Raw genomic sequence first — 20,991 nt, forward strand, 5'->3', positions numbered from 1 at the left:
AACGTTACATTTTTCGCGAAATAAACGGAGCCAAAACCCCATTCTAACTTCGTTCAACCCAACGAAAGCCCCAAACAGCTGCTCTCTCTCTCTCTCATTCTTTAATTCATGTCTCAGTCGAGTTAAGAGCAGCGGCCTCACGGTAGCGGCGGCAGTGGTGTGACTGCGACGGTGGCACAGTGGCGGGCAGAGAGAGAGAGAGGGAGAGAGAGACATTTTTTACCCGATTTATCTTATGTAAATTGCCACCTGGGAATATTGCCTCATGGTGCATTTTTAAGTGGAGACCTGCCTAAAAGGGCAGAAAATCGTCTACTGCCAATGCTGTTATAATTATATTTTCTACATTTGCTTAGAGAAGGCAGTAGATGTACCGACATGCTTTTGGAACGTGTGCTTGGGTACTATGGGATTTAGCGCGTTTTATCTACTAAAAAAAGAGTCCCCTCATTTTTTCATAGTTCGTTAAATCTTGTCACAAAAAAATAAAGATAAAATTGAATTTGGCAGGGAAAAATTCTATTGTTCTACATAAAAAAATAAGACTTTCTTTTTCCGAGTAGGTAAATTTCAATAAGTATTGTAGGTATAGAAAAAGATGTTGATAAACGACATTTTTCAAGTAACTTGTTGGTAATATTTAAAAAGAATTGGTAAAACCTGGCGAAATAATGTTGGACATGTTAGTTTTGGTTTGCGGGGGTGCTGAAACTTGGATTGGTTCGCAGACTAATTCAACTTTGTAGTGATTAGTGTCCGTTTTACAGCCCTACGAGATGATGGCAACTCCATCATCTCTAAACAAAAAGGAAGGAAAAAGTCCGACAGAGTTTATTCTTTTTTGAGTCTAAGAGAGTTACGGTTGAACGTAAGTGTGTCGAGCCATTAAAAAGATGAACGCGTGAACCGTACAAATCGCGTTTCCTCTGACGCGTCAGCACAGTAGTGTCTTCTTGCTTTACTTTATATAAGTGCAGTATAACACGTTACTGAACAAGACCCTGTTTCTCCGACTACAGCGAAAGAAGAGGTCACCCCATGATGAGCATAGTCTGCAACTTGTCCTTAGTTAGTATACTGATTACCACTATAGCTTTCTCCTGCTACAATCCAATTCTTGCAGCAGCAGCGCCTTCTAGTGAGTCAGAGGCAAGTGCGCTTCTCCACAGCGGGTGGTGGCCTATCTCCGTCACCGGCGACACTCCCTTACCTCTTTGCGCCTGGCCCGGGGTATCGTGCGACGCCTCTGGGAGGGTCAAGGAGATTCGCTTGCCAACTGAGTACCAAATAGGAGGTAATTTCAGCAACATGAACTTCTCTCTCCTTCCGAGCCTCACTTCTCTTGAACTCATTTACAGCGGACTGGCTGGCAAAATCCCCCTTCAGATATGTACTCTGTCGAGGCTAACTCACCTTGACTTGTCCTACAATTCTCTCACCGGCGAGTTGCCTCCTTGTGTCCAAAACCTCACCAGGCTTCAATTTCTTGATATCAGTTATAATCAAATCAGCGGCGCAATCCCTCCGACTGTTGGTTGCTTGCACAATTTACGATCCCTCAGATTTGGCTCAAACGAATTTGGTGGCTCTATTCCTCTAGAACTTGGGAACCTCACAAACATAGGTGATGTCGATTTAAGTTGCAACAACTTCACTGGTCCCATTCCATCGACTATAGGGAATTTGACGAGCTTGACCCAGCTCTATTTGCAAAAAAACAAACTCATTGGATCTATTCCTCCAAAAATAGGAAATTTGACGAGCTTGATTTCTCTTTATTTGCAAGAAAACAAACTCAATGGTTCCATTCCGTTGGAAATAGGCAATTTAGTGAGCTTGTTCGAGCTGAATTTACAGAAAAATATATTTGACGGTGCCATCCCATCGGAAATAGGAGACATGAAGAATCTCGTATATCTAGATTTGAGCTCAAACAACTTGGTTGGGAAAATCCCTATTGAACTTGAGAATTTGAGGCATTTAATCCATCTCGATCTTCACAACAATTCTCTTTCTGGCTCAATTCCCAAATTTCAAAGCACACCATTTTTTTATCACCTTAACTTATCATACAATCATCTCAAGGGCCCAATTCCAGATAATCTCAGGGCTTATATTCCTGATAACGCTTTTCTCGGTAACGAAGATTTGAACCAGTTCGACGAAACCCAAGCCCACAGAAGAAGGTCTAGCGTAATTCATTACAAGATGATGTTAATTCCACCGGCTGCAATATTCATTTCCTGTATAGTCGTTGGATCTTGCTTCCTGTTTGGACGTGCAACAGAAAAGGTGCAACCAGAGGCTACAGAGAAAAATGGAAATTTCTTGTCAATATGGAATTATGACGGGAGGATTGCATATGAAGACATAATTAATGCAACTGACGACTTCGACATCAAATATTGCATCGGGACTGGCGGTTATGGTAGCGTCTATAGAGCGCGATTGCCCAATGGGAAAGTCGTGGCATTAAAGAAACTTCACCGTCTTGAAGCAGAGGACCCGTCCTTTGACAAGAGCTTTCGAAATGAAGTGAAACATTTGACAGAAGTAAGGCATAGAAGCATCATCAAGCTCCATGGTTTCTGTTTACACAGGCGATGCATGTTCTTGGTTTTTGAATACATGGAAAGGGGGAGTCTGTTCTGTGCTTTGAGAGATGATGTTGAAGCGGTGGAATTGGATTGGTCCAAAAGACTTGATCTCGTCCGTGATACGGCACATGCTTTGTCTTACATGCATCACGATTGCGCTCAGCCAATTGTTCATCGAGACATATCTAGCAACAACATCTTACTGAACAGCAAAATGCAGGCTTTTGTATCAGATTTTGGCATCGCAAGGCTTTTGGATCCTGATTCCTCTTCTAACTTCACCGCAAATATCGCTGGCACCTATGGATATATTGCACCAGGTGAGCAATACTTCGTGCCTCATAAGTTTTTCTCTTTAATCCTGAAAGTTACTAGTAGAGGCACAAGTCCGATAAGTAAATATTTGTAGGAATAGTCAAGATTTTTTCGATGTTGTATTACATCTATATCGGTGTTACTAAATCATTCATTTCTATTCAACGTTTTATTGTGGAAATTAAATTAATTATTTTTAAAGAAAATTGGAGGGGCAAATGGAGCGGGGTGGGGTGCTGCACATAGTTATGTGGGGTGAGGACGAGGAGGGAAAAGTTGCTCCTCCCGGGCAGCGACGGGGTAGGGAGTAAGGGTGCAACCATCCTTTTCGAAGCCTCAATCGCCAAAATTTTTATGTCTTTTGTGTTCTTTTTTCCAGAACTCGCGTATACTTTGGTTGTTAATGAGAAATGCGACGTATATAGCTTTGGAGTAGTAGCGATGGAAACAATGATGGGTGAGCATCCTGGAGATATTGTATCTACATTTTGGACATCCTTTGGAGAAGATATCATGCTACATAAAATCTTAGACCCGCGGTTGCCTTATCCAAGGAAGAACTCCGTCGCAAGAAGTATTGTTCTGATAGTTTCTCTTGCGCTTGCTTGCTTGAGTGCTAATCCAAAGTCTCGACCAACTATGAAGCGAGTCTCGGAAGCTTTTCTAGCTCGAAAGTTACCATTGGCGAAGCCCTTCCATGAGATCTCATTGGCTCAGATCCGAGATAACAACAGATTATGGTTGGAAGGTGGATCAACAGAAGCTTCGTCAGGACTAAGCGATGAGCAAGGGTTATTAAGTGCTTGTCCAGTAAAGAGTTAGATTGATAAAATGATGCTACAGTTTGGTGTAAGTTATATAGAAGTGTATGGCTTCTGCACATTATTAAGTCATGTAAAACTTTTTACCATACTATGTATAGGAGTGAGAAGCTGTTTATATAGGACATCCGTTTATTTTTCTTCTTTTCAGTAAGATTGAAATGCATGATCAATAAACAATGTATCAAGAAATAACGGGAAAAAGTGCCAAAAAAGTCCTAAACCTTTTGCATTAGTGCCAATTTAGTCCTAAACCTTTTTTTAGTGCCAATTCAGTCCTAAACCTTTTGCATTGGTACCAATTTAGTCCTAAACCTTTTTTTGGTGCCAATTAAGTCCTAAACCTTTAAATTGGTGCCAATTCAGTCATAAACCTTTTGTTTTTATGCCAATTTAGTCCTTCCGGTCAATTTTGACCGGAATTTGCCGACGTGGACGCCTGCCGGTCACCGGCGCCGACGTGGCGTTGACGTGGACAATTTTAATATTATTTTTATTTTTTTTTCCTTTTTTTTCTTTTTTTTTCACTTTTTTTTTTGGTCTCCCCTCCTTCCTCTGGCCGGTCTCCGGTCCGGCGACCGGCCAGAGGCCAGAGGCCAGCGAGCTCGACCTCGCCGGCCACTGGCGAGGGTGGCGGCCTCGCCCGGCGAGGGCGAGCCTCGCCTTGGTCGGGCGAGGCTCGACCTTGCGGATCCGACGAGGTCGGGCCTCGCCGCGGCCTCCGGCGAGGGTTTGAGCCTCGCCCGACCAAGGTGAGGCTCGAGCCCTCGCCGGGAGGCCGCGGCGAGGGCGAGCCTCGCCATGGTCGGGCGAGGCCCGACCTCGCCGGATCCGGGCGAGGTCGCTGGGCGAGGCTCGACCTTGCCAGATCCGGCGAGATCGGGCCTCGCCCGACCATGGCGAGGCTCGCCCTCGCCACGGCCTCCAGCGAGGGTTCGAGCCTCGCCCGACCAAGGCGAGGCTAGCCTTCGCCGGGTGAGGCTAGCCTCCGCCGGGCGAGGCCACCGCCCTCGTCAGTGGCCGGCGAGGTTGAGCTCGCCGCCCTCGTCAGTGGCCGGCGAGGTCGAGCTCGCCGGCCTCTGGCCTCTGGCCGGTCGCCGGACTGGCGACCGGCCAGAGGAAAGAGGGGGGGACAAAAAAAAGTGGAAAAAAAAGGGAAAAAAATAAAAATTCAAAAAAATATTAAAATATTATTAAAATTGTCCACGTCAGCGCCACGTCGGCGCCGGTGACCGGCCGCCGGCCGGGAGGCGTCCACGTCAGCAAATTCCGGTTAAAATTGACCGGAAGGACTAAATTGGCACAAAAATAAAAGGTTTAGTACTGAATTGGCACCAATTTAAAAGGTTTAAGACTTAATTGGCACCAATGCAAAAGGTTTAGGACTGAATTGACACCGAAAAAAGGTTTAGGACTAAATTGGCACTAATGCAAAAGGTTTAGCACTTTTTTGGCACTTTTCCGAGAAATAACGAGACCCACACTAGTCCCAATATAAAACATAAGTACCCATACACAATTTCTACAACGTAATTGATTCTATTAAGATAAAGTCGTAGAAAAAGTCCATATAATATTATGTTTCGTTCCATAAAAGATGGGTATAGCTCGTTTTTTCAAGGCCAAACACCAGCGAGAAGTCCATGAAGACCATCACTTCTTACGAACCATGTAACGCGTAGTGGTCCACAAAATCAACATATGAAACCCCAAAAGGCCCGCTACATGTTGTAGTTCTCATGGTCCCAAAATCAACAAATTAAACCACAAAGACCTTGACTTCTGGTGACACTCCAATTGCATACTCTCCACATAAGACCTTGACTTCGTGACAAATGGGTACAAGTGCCATGCAGAAAATTCGTTCTGGTTTAAGTTCTGATTGAATCGTTGAAATTTATAGATTTTAGAACGGGCAGTATAATCTCTCGATGGAGGGGCCGAAACTTCTTTAGGGTGTGCAGATTCTTAGAACACTTCAGCTTAGGCACTCACTCCTTTGTATTATACTTCGCTTGTGAATCAGTTAATCCTATTGCAGATCCAATTTTTCTCCTACAATTTTTTGAAATTGAAATTAATCCTAGCCCAACTGAGGAAGATTTTCAATGCATGTTAAATAGTCCGATACCAAAGCCCATTTTAGCAAGCCCATATTCTAAGCTGTTCTTTATATTACTTCGTTCAACCAAAGAAAGCCTCTATTTCAGTCCATTGTAAGAAATCCCACTTCAGGTGAGTAAACCACGAATCCATGAAATATCCACAAATTTCGTAGTCCAGTTAAGGCATGAGTGAAAATCAGCATAGGCGGTCTCAACAGGGAATTGTTTTCATTTTGTGGGTATGGGGAATCGAACCTATATCGTAGGGCCAACCCGTACATACAAATTCGTTCCTTTAACCACATAGCTAATCTTGGGTTTTAGTTTCTGCAAGTGATTCCCTCTTTAAAGACCGTTGTTATTAGGAAAGCTTGTAAAATGTCTATATGAAGGAAAACAAATTAAGTCGATCTTATTCTCCGGAAATAGGGACTCTGAAGAACTTGAGAATCCTCTATTTGCAAGTAAACAAACTGAATGGATCCATTCCATTGGAAACGGGCAATTTGGAGAACTTAACCGATGTGAGCTTAAATTCAAATTCCCTCTCTTGCCTCCTCCAGTCACGTCTGGGAAATGTAGCAAGCTTGATCGTTCTGAATTTACGGAAAGATAGAATGACTGTGCCATCCCATTTGGAAATTGGAGATGCTCGCTTTTCTAGATTTGAGCTTGAACAACTTCAAAGGAAGAATCCCCATTGAATTTAAGAGTTTGGTCAGGGCAAGCCATCTCGACCCTCACAATAATTCTCTTTCGGGCTCAATTCTCTCATTTAAAGAGCTTTCGTACTTAGATCGCCTCTACTTATCATACAATCATCTCAATAGTGGGTGAGCATTCTGGTGAGATTATCTTAATGCCGTCGACACTCTTCATAGAAGATATTATGCTACATCAAATATTAGACTCGAGCTTTTCAATCCCAAGAGTGAATTATGTCCAAAGAAGTATTGTTCTGGTTCTCTAGCGCTTGCTTGCTTAAGCAGTGATCCAAAGTCATGACCCATAATGAAACAAGTTTTGGAAGCTTTTCTGGCCCCAAAGCTAGCGGTGGCCAAGCCTTTCCATTCAATCTCACTTGCGCAGTTCCAAAAAAAATAAAATTAAGGAGCATGGTGGGTGAGGTGGATCAACAGAAATCTCGTTAAGCCTACAACAAGAGCAAGGGCCACGAAGTACTTGTCCCAATGCAAATAAATAAAGTCCAACAAGTGAAGAGTTGATTGACAAAATGATGCTGCAAATTGGTGAACGTGGTAGAGTATTTGAAGTATACGGCTTGTGCGATTCGAGTCAAGTCAAACTTCTGTTATACTAGCTTGGCTAAAAGTCAGCGAAGTAGCGAGTTAAAAGCAGTTATCAGACAGTCTATTTATTTTTGGAATCCTAAACATATTGAATTTATGTCAATTTAGCCCTAAACATTTTAATTTTGCCAGATTAATCCTAAACCTTTTGGCATAGTATCAATTCAGTCATTCCAGCTAATTTTAGTTAGATATTACTTACGTGGACGCCAGCTGGCTTTCGTGGCACAAGCGGCGCTGACATGGACAATTTTAAATAATATTTTAATATTTTTCGATTTCTTTATTATTTTTTCTGATTGTTTTTCTTTTTTTCTTTCTTTTTCTTCATTTCTTCTTCTTTTGCCAGTAATTGGCCATTAGACACCGGCCATGGCCGAGTAGGCTGGCATCACTTGGGCAAGAGTCGTCGTCGCCTACCACAGCAAGGCCTGGCTGGGCAAGGGCGAGCCTCGACAAGGGTTCTGCTCACCAAATCTAGTGAGGCCGCCCTAGCTTGGGCGAGGGCAAGCCTCACCCGATCTAGCAAAGGGAGCCTTCACAAGGGCTTGCCCAGGCTGGGCCTCACCTATGGCTGGCGACGGTGACCCTAGCCTTAGTGAGACTAGGCCCACCCGGCCATGGCCAGTGGCTGGCCACCGGCAAAAGGATGAAGAAAGAAAAAGAAAAGAAAGAAAAAAATCGAAAAATATTAAAATATTATTAAAAATTATCCACGTTAGCACCGATCGTGCCACGTAAGCAGGCCATCGTTCACGTCAATAATATCCGATCAAAATTAGTCTGAAGGATTGAATTGGCACTATGTCAAAAGGTTTAGGACTAAAGTGACACAATTAAAAGATTTAGGACTAAATTGGCATCACTGCAATAGGTTTAAGATTTTTCTAACACTTTTCCTGTTTATCTTTTGTCTTTTTAGTTATATGGGAATGCATGATGATTGATAATGCGTTGTTCTTGCCATGAATGTTTGGCGTGTTAAGGACATTCACTATGTATTTGCCATGGTGTCCAGCACGAGCCCCAAATCTGTGCATTATGAAGACTTAGGCACCTTCACTTGTCCTGCAATTCTATCGCCAGTGTGCTGCCTCCCTCTCGGGAGAACCTTACCAGGCTTCGTGTTCTTGACATTTATCATAAAATCTTAGATTCAATGCACTTAGCAATCCCCTAGACGCACGGTTGCTTGTACAATATGTAATAGCTCAACTTCACCTCAAACAAATTGGGCAGCTCCAAACCCTCACATCGAATCATGTTGGTTTAAGCCGCAACAACTTCACCGGTCTCATTCTGTCATTTATAACGAATTTGACGAGCTGGAAATATCTGTATATGCAAGAGAATGAAATTCAGTGGATCTTATCCTCCAGAAATTGGGAACTTGACGAGCTTGACTTAACTCTAATTGCAAGAAAACTAACTTGATGGATCCACTCCGTCGGAATTAGGCAATTTGGAGAACTTGATTGATACAAGCCTAAATCCGAAATTAGATCAACCGTGCCATCCCATCGGAAACGGGAGATATAAGGAATATCAAACTGCCAAATTTGAGCTCGAACAACTTCGTCCGGAAATTCAATGTTTGAGAGTGTCCTGTTTTTTCGGAACTTAAATCCAAAGTTTATTGATGCACTTCACGTTTCTTTCATTTGCATTTCTATTATTCTTCTTTAATGTCGCAAGAAAGTGATATGATCAATTGGTTTTCGAATACTAGATCATCTTATCAAAGGTTGTTTATATTATAAAATAACATTCTTGCGGATGAATAGTTTTGTTGGGGTGCAACCCCAAGAGGTTTTAGGTAATTCTAGATCAAATAAAAGAACTGAAAAGTAAAGTTTCAGCAATCAATGACTTGTTTTTTTCATATTCGAGAATTAGCATGTCTAAAGTGGTATATTTGAATGTGATAACATTATTAGTGGAAGAAGTAGGAATATCTTCCAAGACGCGTGCCAACAGTTCAACCATGTCCATGTTGAGGACTTGCCTCGACTATATTCTAGATCTGCCCATGGCCGAACAGATTCGAGTTTGACGTAAATTTCATCTCTTAAAATATATGGGTGCGGTGGAAAATTTGTAAATAGTTTTTGGGGCCACCACGATTGAACTTAGGCAAAGTATGTCGGCAGCTGTTTTTGACTTAGAGTCTTCTTGTTCCACTGACTACAAAATCGACGGCAAAAGTATACCATAAGTGCCATAACTTATGTACGGCGATCACTTTGGTGCCATAACTTTTTTTCGAATCACTTTGGTGTCAAGTCGGAGGAAAAAAGATCACTTTAGTGTCAATTTGGCCGGAAATGCGACGCGGCATTTTTTATTAATTTTTGCCGCCTACGTGGCTCGCCGAAGGATGAGTCAGCGTGTTCAGTCAGCATTTTTTATTTTAAATAAATTTTTTCAGCGTATACATTCAGCATTTTTAATTTTAAATAATTTTTTTCCTTTTCTTTTCTTTTCTTTTCTTTTCTTTTTTTTCTTTTCTCCCCTCGTCGGCCGGTTGCCCGTGGCCGGCCGGCCACCGGTGAAGCCTGGGAAGGGCTGGGCGAGGGCGGCCTTGCCCATGGCCGGCGAGGCGGCCTCGCCAGATCGGGGCGAGGCGACCATCACCCGGTGACAGGCGAGGCCGCCCCTCGCCGGATCTGGCGAGGGCGACCCTCACCGGCGTCGGACGAGGGAAGCCCTCGCCTGGGCGGGCGAGGGTCGGCCTCGCCTGGGCCGGCGAGGGTCGCCTTGCCCAGATCTGGTGAGGCCGCCCCTCGCCGGCCCTTCTCGGGCTTCGCATGGTGGCCGGCCGGCCATCGGCGACCGGCCGGCGAGGGGAGAAAAGAAAAAAAAGAAAAGAAAAGAAAAAGGAAAGAAGAGGAAAAAAAAAGGAAAAAAATTATTTAAAATTAAAAATACTGACTGTACACGCTGGAAAAAATTATTTAAAATAAAAAATGCTGACTGTACACGCTGACTCATCCTTCGACGAGCCACGTAGGCGTAAAAAATTAATAAAAAATGCCACGTCGGATTTCCGGCCAAATTGACATTAAAGTGATCTCTTTTCCTCCGACTTGGCACCAAAGTGATTCGAAAAAAAGTTATGGCACCAAAGTGATCGCCGTACGCAAGTTATGGCACTTCTGGTGTACTTTTGCCCAAAATCGACAGTCTTTTTTATTGCAGTTCCTAGCAATTTGTCAGTAGTCGTTTGTAACATTAAACGAAATAATTATAATGGGGTTACGAGTGGATTAGTGAATGATTAGAAGTAATAGCAAAACTTCAATTACTGAACAACATAGTGTACTCGGAGCAATAATAATCAATTTCAGAAGCATAAAGGGATTTTTAAAAAATAATTGGGAGTTAGCCTTTGAATGAGACTGGAGAATTTCATGTGGTCCGCCAAAAAAATTTAGATCTTGTTCATGAACTTGTGGCTCTTGTTAACTTTGGACATACAGTATGTTTTTTCTAAGAATCTCACTTATCTATAATACTCATTTCCCTTCATTCAAACCCTCGGAATATAGAGCATAGAGGGGTATTTCCTCCTCCCAGGGAAGACAAACACATGGGGGGAACAAGAGGGCTTGAGGGGGCCCGGCCGCCGAGACGTAAAACAAAGCGTGTAGGAGAAAGCCCGAAAGGGTTTTACTCTCCATCTCTCAAGGCAATGATCCTTAGGATAATGGTAACCTAAGACTCCAAGGTGAGCATCCCCCAGTTAGCGGTAATACTCATTTCCCATTTAGTTCTTAGGCCTTGCTTGCATTTCAACGTGCAACAAAGAGCATGCAATCAGAGACAACAAAGAAAAATGGAGATTTCTTGTCAATAAGGAATTATGATGGGAGAATCAAATATGAAGACATAATCAATGCAACAAAAGACTTTAACATCAAACATTGCATAGTGAATAGAGGTTAAGGTAGCGTATGTAGAATGCAAAATCATGGCATCAGAGAAACTTCACCGTCATGAAGCAGAAGACTCATCTTTCGACAAGAGCTTCCGAAATGAAGTGAAGCAATTGACAGAAGTACGATATAGAAGCATATTAAGCACCATGGTTTCTGCTTATACAAGTGATGCATATTCTTAGTTTATGAGTACATGGTGGAAGGGGAAGTTTAATTTGTGCTTTGAAAAATGATTCCAATAGGGTCACTATCGTTTGGGATGCGCAACGCGCTTCGGTATTTACCCACCGTGTGATTGTAATTATAAGGATCTTTCTCTTTATAAGTTGAAGCTTGCTAGTGAAAAGAAGGAAAGGCTGAAATATTGGTCCATGACCTTTCCCTTACGATGAGTTAGAAATTTTTGGGCCAATAATCATCAGTAAAAGCATCATAAGTCCATGACTTCCATTGAACATGTACTTATTCAAAAGTCAACACACATAGATTCCCGAAAAACCTTGACTTCTTGATGGATGTGCACAAGTTCCATCCATACGTGCATGCTGGTTTAAATTCTTTTTCTTTTTTCGGTTGGTATGCTGATTTAAATTCTAATAGAATCATAAAACTGCGAAATTTAGAAATTGGATGAGTAGAATATTTTGCTTGTCGGAAAATTAGTGCCATAACTTCTAAAAGCCGAACACCTAAAATTACATCGGCGACTTTCCTTAGTTAAAAATCCATTGTGGCATTAATTTAATATTAAATCATCCTACGTGGCTCACCGGAAAGTAATGTCACATAGGAATTTCCAGCAAGAAAATTATCGATGTAACTTAAGTGATCCGCTTTTAAAAATTATGACAATTAAATGACTGCTAAAAATGTTATCGCGTTAAAGTGAGCATCGTATAAAAATTATGACATTGTTAGTATCCTTATTCCCTTCAATTTTATCGAGCAAGCAATGGTTGGAAGCCATGAAACTCAAGCGATGTCACGACAACTTGCTCGAAATTTTATCTGTAGTCGTCCCTGATTTTATTTTGTGTGGTGTCCAAAACCTTGACACACGTACTCCAAAATCAGTTAGTAGCTTTTTTTTGTTTTTTGTTTTTTTTACAATACTAAGTACCTGGACCGTTCGACTCAAACAAATGTCACGAACGCACACAATTCACCTATTCACATGTATTTAGTAAAGCTCCATCCACAAGGTGACTGGCGAGATTATTATAAATATGAGATGTTATGACGGAATCCGTCGTATCTAAATTAAATTTTATATCACTTAGTCAATAATTCGAGGTTTTAAAACAAAAGGATTTGATTAAGATGAAAGTCATGATCGAATTATTTTGATCACAGAATCCTCTTTTGAACAATCATTCAATACAGAAAGAGCTGGACATTCCTGCTGCCTAGACCTTGGTTTATTCATCCAACAGCCCAAATAATTTCTAAACAGGGTGACAATTTCACAGGCTGCTTTGGCCAAAATTATATGAGAGAGTTTTCTTATTTCCTGCCTTTGATTCGATAAAGATATGTTTATTACATGCAGTCACTGAACAAAGTTAGTAAACAAGTTCCTATGCTATGGATCATTAAGAGAAAGATTTCAATGATGATACGCATTGAAGGCTTTGATTAACATCCAGGTGTCCCTCATTTGTAACAGATCACGTTGAGTGATAACTAGTTTCAAAATCATCTCTGATGTCCGGGTTCCAACTCTAAGATATGAATGTACAACTTTGTGATTTTCTTTCTTTTTCACAGAGCTTGCTTACAGTTTGGTGGTTAACGAGAAATCTGACGTATATAGCTTTAGAGTTGTGGCGATGGTAACAGTAATGGGCAAGCATCTGGCAGAGATCATCTCGGTGCTATCAACCGTAGAAGGAGAAGATATCATGTTACTCAACATGTTAGATCCGTGATTGCCTATTCCCAGAAAGAGTTTTGTCGCGAAAAAAAATTGTTCAAGCGATTTCTCCGGCGCTTGCTTGCTTTCGTGCTGATCCAAAGTCACGTCCAATGATGAAACAGGCTTCTGCAGCTTTTTTGGCTCGAAAGATACCAATGATCGATCCCTTCCATGCAATCTCATTAGCGCAGATCTGACAAAATCTAATTAGCGCATCAATGTTTTCATGGCCTACTTAACAGTTAAATCGACTAATTACATTCTTGATACAGAAGAAGAAATTGGTATCTTGGATAAATTTCCTAGTTCAGGGTATCCTCATATAAGCTCTTCTCCTGTCTGAAAGAGACACAAGTGTGATTAATTAATGAGTGAGATTAGTAGGACCCAAAATGACCATTTAAGGAAGAGTATCATCAGAAGCCACGTGTATCATCAAAACCGGTCACACATCTACCTCGTCGAATCTTTTCCGATTTTCCGATTACAAACTTCATTACTTTTGTCCTTACCAAAAAAAAAAAAATTCATTACTTTTGTCGTTTTTCGTTATTAAATAATCGATGCAAGTTTTCCCATCGTATTCATTGATATAGTGATTATCTGTTCGGTTGGGTTGATTTGGTTTTTTGGTCGAAATTTTGGTTGATTGAACGGGCATATTTTTCTTCTCGTTCTGTGCTCACTAGTAAGATTAATTGAACCAAACGTATCACATGGGTCTCAAAGAACTAAAACTAGAGAAGACTCCTAAAAGAAATAAAACAAGACTCTTACACCTTACTTCGTATTTCGATATATAAAGAAGAGCATGCGCGCTCAGAGACAAATAAAAAAAGCGGAGATTTCTTGTTGATAAGGAATTTTGATGGGAGAATTGCATTTAAAGACATAATCAATGCAACAGAAGACTTTGACATTAGATATTACATCGGGAGTGGAGATTATGGTGGTAGTGTCTATAGAGCATGATTGCGAAATGGGAATATCGTGGCATTGAAGAAACTTCACCGTCCTGATGCAAAGGACCCATCTTTTGATAAGAAGATGCGAAACGAAGTGAAACACTTGATGGAAGGCTGGAAAATTGGTCCATGACCTTTCCCTTACGATGGATTAGAAATTTTTGGGGCCAAGCATCACCAATAAAAGGGTCACAAAGACCATGACTTCCCATGAACCGTTGAACACGGAATTATCCAAAAACCAACGCACATGAAACCCCAGAAGACCCCATGCATGCTTGCTGGTTTAAAATCTTTTTTCTTAGTATGGTATGCTGATTTAAATTCTAATCGAATCATAAAACTGTCAAATTTGGAGATTGCGTGAGTAGAATAGAATATACTTCTTGTCAGAAAATTTGTGCTACAACTCTAGAAAATCAATCACTTAAATTACATCGGCGATTTTCCTTACTTGAAAATCCATTGTGTCCATTGTGGCATTAATTTAATATTAAAACATCCGACGTGACTCATCGCAAAGTAAAGTCACGTAGGAATTTTCAGCAAAAAAAATTATCGATGTAACTTAAGTGATTTGCTTTTAAGACTTATGATAGTTAAATGATCGCATAAATAGCTATCGCATCAAAGTGAGTACTGTAAAAAAATTACGACATTATTAGTATCTTTATCCCCTCCAATTTTATCAAGCAACCGAGGGTCGGAAGCCATGAAATTCAAGCGACGTCGTGACAACTGGCTTGAGATTTTATCTGTAGCCATTGTTGATTTTATTTTGCATGATGTCCTACTGAACTTGAAATTTAACTTCTATTAAGGTAGTTAGAGCAACTCATGGGATATGAGCTATTTACATTGAGCAATCAAACAAGTTACTAGCACATGGGATATATGGGTAATTGACTTGCTATCACAATGCCGAAAACCTTGACACATAGTCCAAAATAAAGTTATTAAATTTTTTTGTTTTTGTTTTAATGACAATACAAAGTAATCGGACTGTTTGACTTAAACAAATATCACAAATGCACATAATTCGCATGTTCATATATATCTTGTAAAGCTTTGGCCATAGGGTGACTAGCGAGAATTTTCTGAATGTGAGACAGTAGGACAAAATCCATTGTATATAAATTAAGCGTTTAGTCAGTTAACCAATAATTCGAGTTTTAAAAACAAAATGATTCGATTAAGATGAAAGTTATGACCGAATTATTTCGATCACAGAGTCGTTTTTCGAACAATCGTTCTTGATATTAGATGTGAAGTCCGTTAGGCCCCTCTATGGAGACAAACTAAAGTAACGTGTGTTTCACAACAAGGAAGACTTCAAGTCGTCTCGAAGAACAAGACGAAATGTCGGAGAAAAAAGTAAACAAAATAGAGATTCTGGGATTCTCTGTGATCCATCCGAAGGAGGACAAGTTATGAGTCAATAATTACCCTTTTATATCCCACAAGTTATTTCTTTTTCTTTCTTTTTCTGGTTGGTCGCAAGTTATTTCTTTGGATCCGCCCGTGATGGTCACCGGTAACCCTCGCCAACCTTGAAAAAAAAAAGAAAAATAAGAAAGAAAAATAAAAATTAAAAGATAAAGAAAAATAAAAATTTAAAAAATCAATAAAATAACATTAAAAAAATCCACGTCGGATGAAAAATTAAATAAAAAATCCACGTAAGCTCATTTGCCGGAAATGGCACTCAAGTGATCCATTTTCGCCGGAAGTGATACTCAAATAATTTATTTTACTCCGACGTGGTACTCAAGTGAGCGTCGTATAAAAATTGTGGCACTCCTAGTGTCCTTATCCCGAGAATAATTTATTTGACAGTCATTTATTTTTTGTCAATGCATGATAAGTGGTGTTGTGTTGTTGTGGCCACGAAAATTAGGCAACGTAAGGATACTCACTACGTGTTATTCGGGATCATTTCTGTTTAGTTGAAGGCTTGCTAGTCAATTAAAGGCGGCAAATTGATCAACGTTTCCTTTTCGATGGCCAAGGATCCGACATCACGAAAACAACAAAAGACCACGATGATTACTCTAGACGAACCGTGTCTCTTGGTCCGGCAATCAATACATGTCCAAAGACCTTGACTTGTTGACTTTTGAGGAGCGTACTCGACAAAGACCTTGACTTCTGGAATTTGTGCAACTTCCCTGTGTAAGCTGGTTCAACTTCTAATGGAATCATCATTAGTTAACCGTGAAGCTTACGATGGAGGGCCTGCTACTTCGCAATCACGATGTTGCGGAATCAGAGTTTATCCATTATAAAGACAAAATCAACCGTATATATTAATTCATGTCTTGAAGTTTTGTAATAATGAACGCAACCTTTAAATTTAATCAGAATGGATGAACACAAGGACACAGAGACATGGAAACCCATCGACATAAAACCCAAAAAATAAATAAAGAAAAGAACCTTAAAATCATAAAATCATTCTTTTTTCCGCCTTAAAATCTCGTATGCCGCATTTTCTGTATACCTCAAGCACGCTTCCAATGAACGAGAGTTCATGATGCTATTCATAAATTATGAATCTCCCCAAATGATCGTTATCGGTGTTCAACCCACGTGAAACGTGATCCAAAATTCTTCCGAAGATATTTAACATCTTATTCAACAAAGCTCTTATACGAAGGCTCCGTTTGTCTTGTCGAAAATATTTTTCGGGAAAACATTTTTCTTATTTTCTAGCCATTAGATCGCTTAGGAAAATGAGTCAACGAAAAATATTCTCATAATCAACGGAAAATGTTTTCCTATCAAAACTTAAATTCAGGAAAATAATTTCCTTTTTAAAAAATTGGAAATAATTTTTCAAAATCTGATTAGGTATCGGTGCTTGGACCAGAAACGCTGCACTTGGGCACGATAACCCCAATGCTCGTTCTCGGGTCCTTGGCAGCGGGGCCAGGTCTCGACGCTATGGCCCGAGTCCATATAGGTTGTGCCAGGGTTCATCGAGGCCGAGGTCGGGACACTGATGCCCATACCCGGGACACCAGGCCTGGTAATATCGAGGTCAAGCCTGGGTCCTTGACGCCTGTGCCTGGGTCCATCGAGACCAATTTTTTTTTATAAAAATTTCCTTACCAAATTATGAAAAATATTTTCCAATTCATTTTCAGATCTTAGCCAAATACTAGAAAATATTATTATTTTTCTGAAAAATGATTTCTTGAGTAACATTTTTAAAAAACGTTACATTTTTCGCGAAATAAACGGAGCCGAAACCCCATTCTAGCAAGACCATCTTACTTCGTTCAACACAACGAAAGCCCCAAACAGCTGCTCTCTCTCTCTCTCTCTCTCTCTCTCTCTCTCTCATTCATGTCTCAGTCGAGTTAAGAGCAGCGGCAGTGGTGCGACTGCGACGGTGGCAGAGTGGCGGGCAGAGAGATAGAGAGATTTTTTGCCCAATTTATCTCATGTAAATTGCCACCTGAGAATATTGCCTCATGGTGCATTTTTAAGTGGAGACTTGCCTAAAAGGACAGAAAATCGTCTACTGCCAAAGCTGTTATAATTATGTTTTCTACATTTGCTTAGAGAAGGCAGTAGATATACCGACATGCTTTTGGAATTTGTGCTTGGCTTGTATTATGGGATTTAGCGCGTTTTATCTACTAAAAAAAGAGTTGCCTCATTTTTTCATAGTTCGTTAAATCTTGTCACAAAAAAATAAAGATAAAATTGAATTTGGCAGGGAAAAATTCTATTGTTCTACATATAAAAATAAGATTTTCTTTTTCCGAGTAGGTAAATTTCAATAAGTATTGTAGGTATAGAAAAAGATATTGATAACCGACTTTTTTCAGGTAACTCGTTGGTAATATTTAAAAAGAATTGATAAGACCTGGCGAAATAATGTTGGACATGTAGTTTTGGGTTTGCGGGGGTGCTGAAACTTGGATTGGTTCGCAGACTAATTCAACTTTGTAGTGATTAGTGTCCCTTTTACAGCCCTACGAGATGATGGCAACTCCATCATCTCTAAACAAAAAGGAAGGAAAAAGTCCGACAGAGTCTATACTTTTTTGAGTCTAAGAGAGTTACGGTTGAACGTAAGTGTGTCGAGCCATTAAAAAGATGAACGCGTGAACCGTACAAATCGCGTTTCCTTTGGCGCGTCAGCACAGTAGTGTCTTCTTGCTTTTCTTTATATAAGTGCAGTATAACACGTGACTGAACAAGACCCTGTTTCTCCGACTACAGCGAAAGAAGAGGTCACCCCTTGAGGAGCATAATCTGCAACATGTCCTTAGTTATTGTACTGATTACTACCATAGCTTTCTCCTGCTACAATCCAATTGTTGCGGCAGCAGCGCCTTCTAATGAGTCAGAGGCAAGTGCGCTTCTCCACAGCGGGTGGTGGCCTCCCTCCGTCACCGGCGACACTTCCTTACCTCATTGCACATGGCCCGGGGTATTGTGCGACGCCTCTGAGACCGTCAACGGAATTCACTTGACAACTGAGTACCAAATAGGAGGTAATTTCAGCAACATGAACTTCTCTCTCCTTCCGAACCTCGCCTTTGTCCAACTCTTTCACACCGGACTAGCCGGCGAAATCCCCCTTCAGATATGTACTCTGTCGAGGCTAACTTACCTTGACTTGTCCTACAATTCTCTCACCGGTGAGTTGCCTCCTTGTGTCCAAAACCTCACCATGCTTCAATTTCTTGATATCAGTAATAATCAAATCAGCGGCGCAATCCCTCCGACTGTTGGTTGCTTGCACAATTTACGATCCCTCATATTTGGCTCAAACGAATTTGGTGGCTCTATCCCTCTAGAACTTGGAAACCTCACAAAAACAGATTATGTCGATTTAAGTTCCAACAACTTCACTGGTCCCATTCCGTCGTCTATAGGGAATTTGACGAGCTTGACCCATCTCTATTTGCAAAAAAACAAACTCAGTGGATCTATTCCACCGGAAATAGGCAATTTGGAGAGCTTGGTCGTGCTGAATTTACGGGAAAATAGATTTATTGGTGCCATCCCATCGGGAATAGGAGACTTAAGGAATCTCGAATTTCTAGACTTATCATTCAATCATCTCAAGTGCCCCATTCCAGACAATTCTCCTTCTGGTTCAATTCCCACATTTCGAAGCACATTATTATATGATCTTAACTTATCATGCAATCATCTCGAGGGCCCAATTTCAGCTCCAGATAGTCTCGGGGCTTATTATCCTGGTAACTTTTGTCTCGGTAACCAAGATTGCAACCAGTTTGACGAAGCCCAAGCCCACAGAAGAAGGTCTAGCGGAGTTCATTACATGACGATGTTCATTCTGCTAGCTACGATATTCATTTCCTGTATAGTTGTTGGATCTTGCTTCCTATTTCGACGCGCAACAAAGAGCGTGCAATCAGAGACTTCTGAGAAAAATGGAAATTTCTTGTCAATATGGAATTATGATGGGAAGATTGCATATGAAGACATAATTAATGCGACGGAGGACTTCGACATCAAATATTGCATCGGGACTGGCGGTTATGGCAGCGTCTATAGAGCGCGATTGCCCAATGGGAAAGTCGTGGCATTGAAGAAACTTCACCGTCTTGAAGCGGAGGACCCGTCCTTCGACAAGAGCTTTCGGAATGAAGTGAAACACTTGACAGAAGTAAAGCATAGAAGCATAATCAAGCTCCATGGTTTCTGCTTACACAGGCGATGCATGTTCTTGATTTACGAATACATGGAAAGGGGAAGTCTATTCTGTGCTTTGAGAGATGACGTCAAAGCGGTGGAATTGGATTGGTCCAAAAGAGTCGATCTCGTCCGGGATACGGCACACGCTTTGTCTTACATGCACTACAATTGTGCTCAGCCAATTGTTCATCGAGACATATCTAGCAACAACATCTTACTAAACAGCAAAATGCAGGCTTTTGTATCAGATTTTGGCACCGCAAGGCTTCTGGATCCTCATTCCTCGTCTAACTTCACCGCAAATACCGCTGGCACCTATGGATATATTGCACCGGGTGAGCAATACTTCATGCTTCATAAGTTTTTCTCTTTAATCCTGAAAGTTACTAGTAGAGGAAAAAATCCGATAAGTAAATATTTGTCGGAATAGTCAAGATTTCTCGATGTTGTATTACATCTATATGGGTATTACTAATTCATTCATTTCTATTCACCGTTTTATTGTGGAAATTAAATTAATTGTTTTTAAAGGAAAATTGGAGGGGTAAATGGAACGGGGTGGGGTGCTGCACATAGTTATGTGGGGTGAGGACGGGGAGGGAAAAGTTGCTCCTCCCGGGCAACAACGGGGCGGGGGTAAAGGTGCAACCATCATGTCTGAAGCCTCAACCGCCAAAATTTTTGATGTCTTTTGTATCTTTTCTTTCCAGAACTCGCGTATACTTTGGTCATTAATGAGAAATGCGACGTATATAGCTTTGGAGTGGTAGCAGTGGAAACGATGATGGGCGAGCATCCAGGAGATATTGTATCTACGTTGTGGACATCCTGTGGAGAAGATATCATGCTACATAAAATCTTAGATCCGCGGTTACCTTATCCAAGAGAGAACTCTGTCGCAAGAAGTATTGTTCTGATAGTTTCTCTTGCGCTCGCTTGCTTGAGTGCTAATCCAAAGTCCCGACCAACTATGAAGCAAGTCTCGGAAGCTTTTCTAGCTCGAAAGTTACCCTTGGCGAGGCCCTTCCATGAGATCTCATTGGCTCAGCTCCGAGATAATAACAGATCATGGATGTAAGGTGAATCAACAGAAGCTTCATCAGGACTAAGGGATGAGCAAGGGGTTATTAAGTGTTTGTCCAAATAAAGAGTTAGATTGATTAAATGATGCTGCAATTTGGTGAAAGTGATTCAGGATATAAAAGTGTATGGCTTCTGCACATAATTAAGTCATGTAAAACTTTTTTCCGTACTATGCTAGAGGAGTGAGAAGCAGTTTATATAGGACATCCGTTCATTTTTCTTCTTTTCAATAAGATTGAAATGCATGATTAATAAACAAT

General features: G+C 40.9%; 2 protein-coding genes across 2 annotated transcripts; both read left to right on the plus strand.

Annotated features, from left to right (window-relative positions):
- Positions 1-838: 838 nt before the first annotated feature.
- LOC130138751 (probable leucine-rich repeat receptor-like protein kinase At1g35710) lies at positions 839-20,903 on the plus strand. The gene is made up of 3 exons (XM_056313762.1): positions 839-2,917; positions 3,292-3,778; positions 20,854-20,903. The coding sequence occupies exons 1-2, from the start codon at positions 1,039-1,041 to the stop codon at positions 3,732-3,734; spliced, it is 2,322 nt and encodes a 773-aa protein (XP_056169737.1). The 5' UTR covers positions 839-1,038; the 3' UTR covers positions 3,735-3,778; positions 20,854-20,903.
- LOC130138752 (MDIS1-interacting receptor like kinase 2-like) lies at positions 18,216-20,903 on the plus strand. The gene is made up of 2 exons (XM_056313763.1): positions 18,216-19,983; positions 20,359-20,903. Exons 1-2 carry the CDS (start codon positions 18,240-18,242, stop codon positions 20,724-20,726), a joined length of 2,112 nt encoding a protein of 703 aa, XP_056169738.1. The 5' UTR covers positions 18,216-18,239; the 3' UTR covers positions 20,727-20,903.
- Positions 20,904-20,991: the final 88 nt, after the last annotated feature.

Source organism: Syzygium oleosum, unplaced genomic scaffold (genome assembly GCF_021117445.2).
Source record: "Syzygium oleosum isolate NSW1041296 unplaced genomic scaffold, Sole_v2.1 Sole_v2.08, whole genome shotgun sequence".
Classification (NCBI taxonomy): Eukaryota; Viridiplantae; Streptophyta; class Magnoliopsida; order Myrtales; family Myrtaceae; genus Syzygium; species Syzygium oleosum.

Bases quoted from the DNA above. Each gene is read 5' to 3' on its own strand.
- LOC130138751 (XM_056313762.1), top strand. From the start codon at position 1,039: ATGATGAGCATAGTCTGCAACTTGTCCTTAGTTAGTATACTGATTACC. The intron at 2,918-3,291 runs GTGAGCAATACT...TCTTTTTTCCAG, and splicing joins CTATGGATATATTGCACCAG to AACTCGCGTATACTTTGGTT.
- LOC130138752 (XM_056313763.1), top strand. From the start codon at position 18,240: ATGTCCTTAGTTATTGTACTGATTACTACCATAGCTTTCTCCTGCTAC. The intron at 19,984-20,358 runs GTGAGCAATACT...TTTTCTTTCCAG, and splicing joins CTATGGATATATTGCACCGG to AACTCGCGTATACTTTGGTC.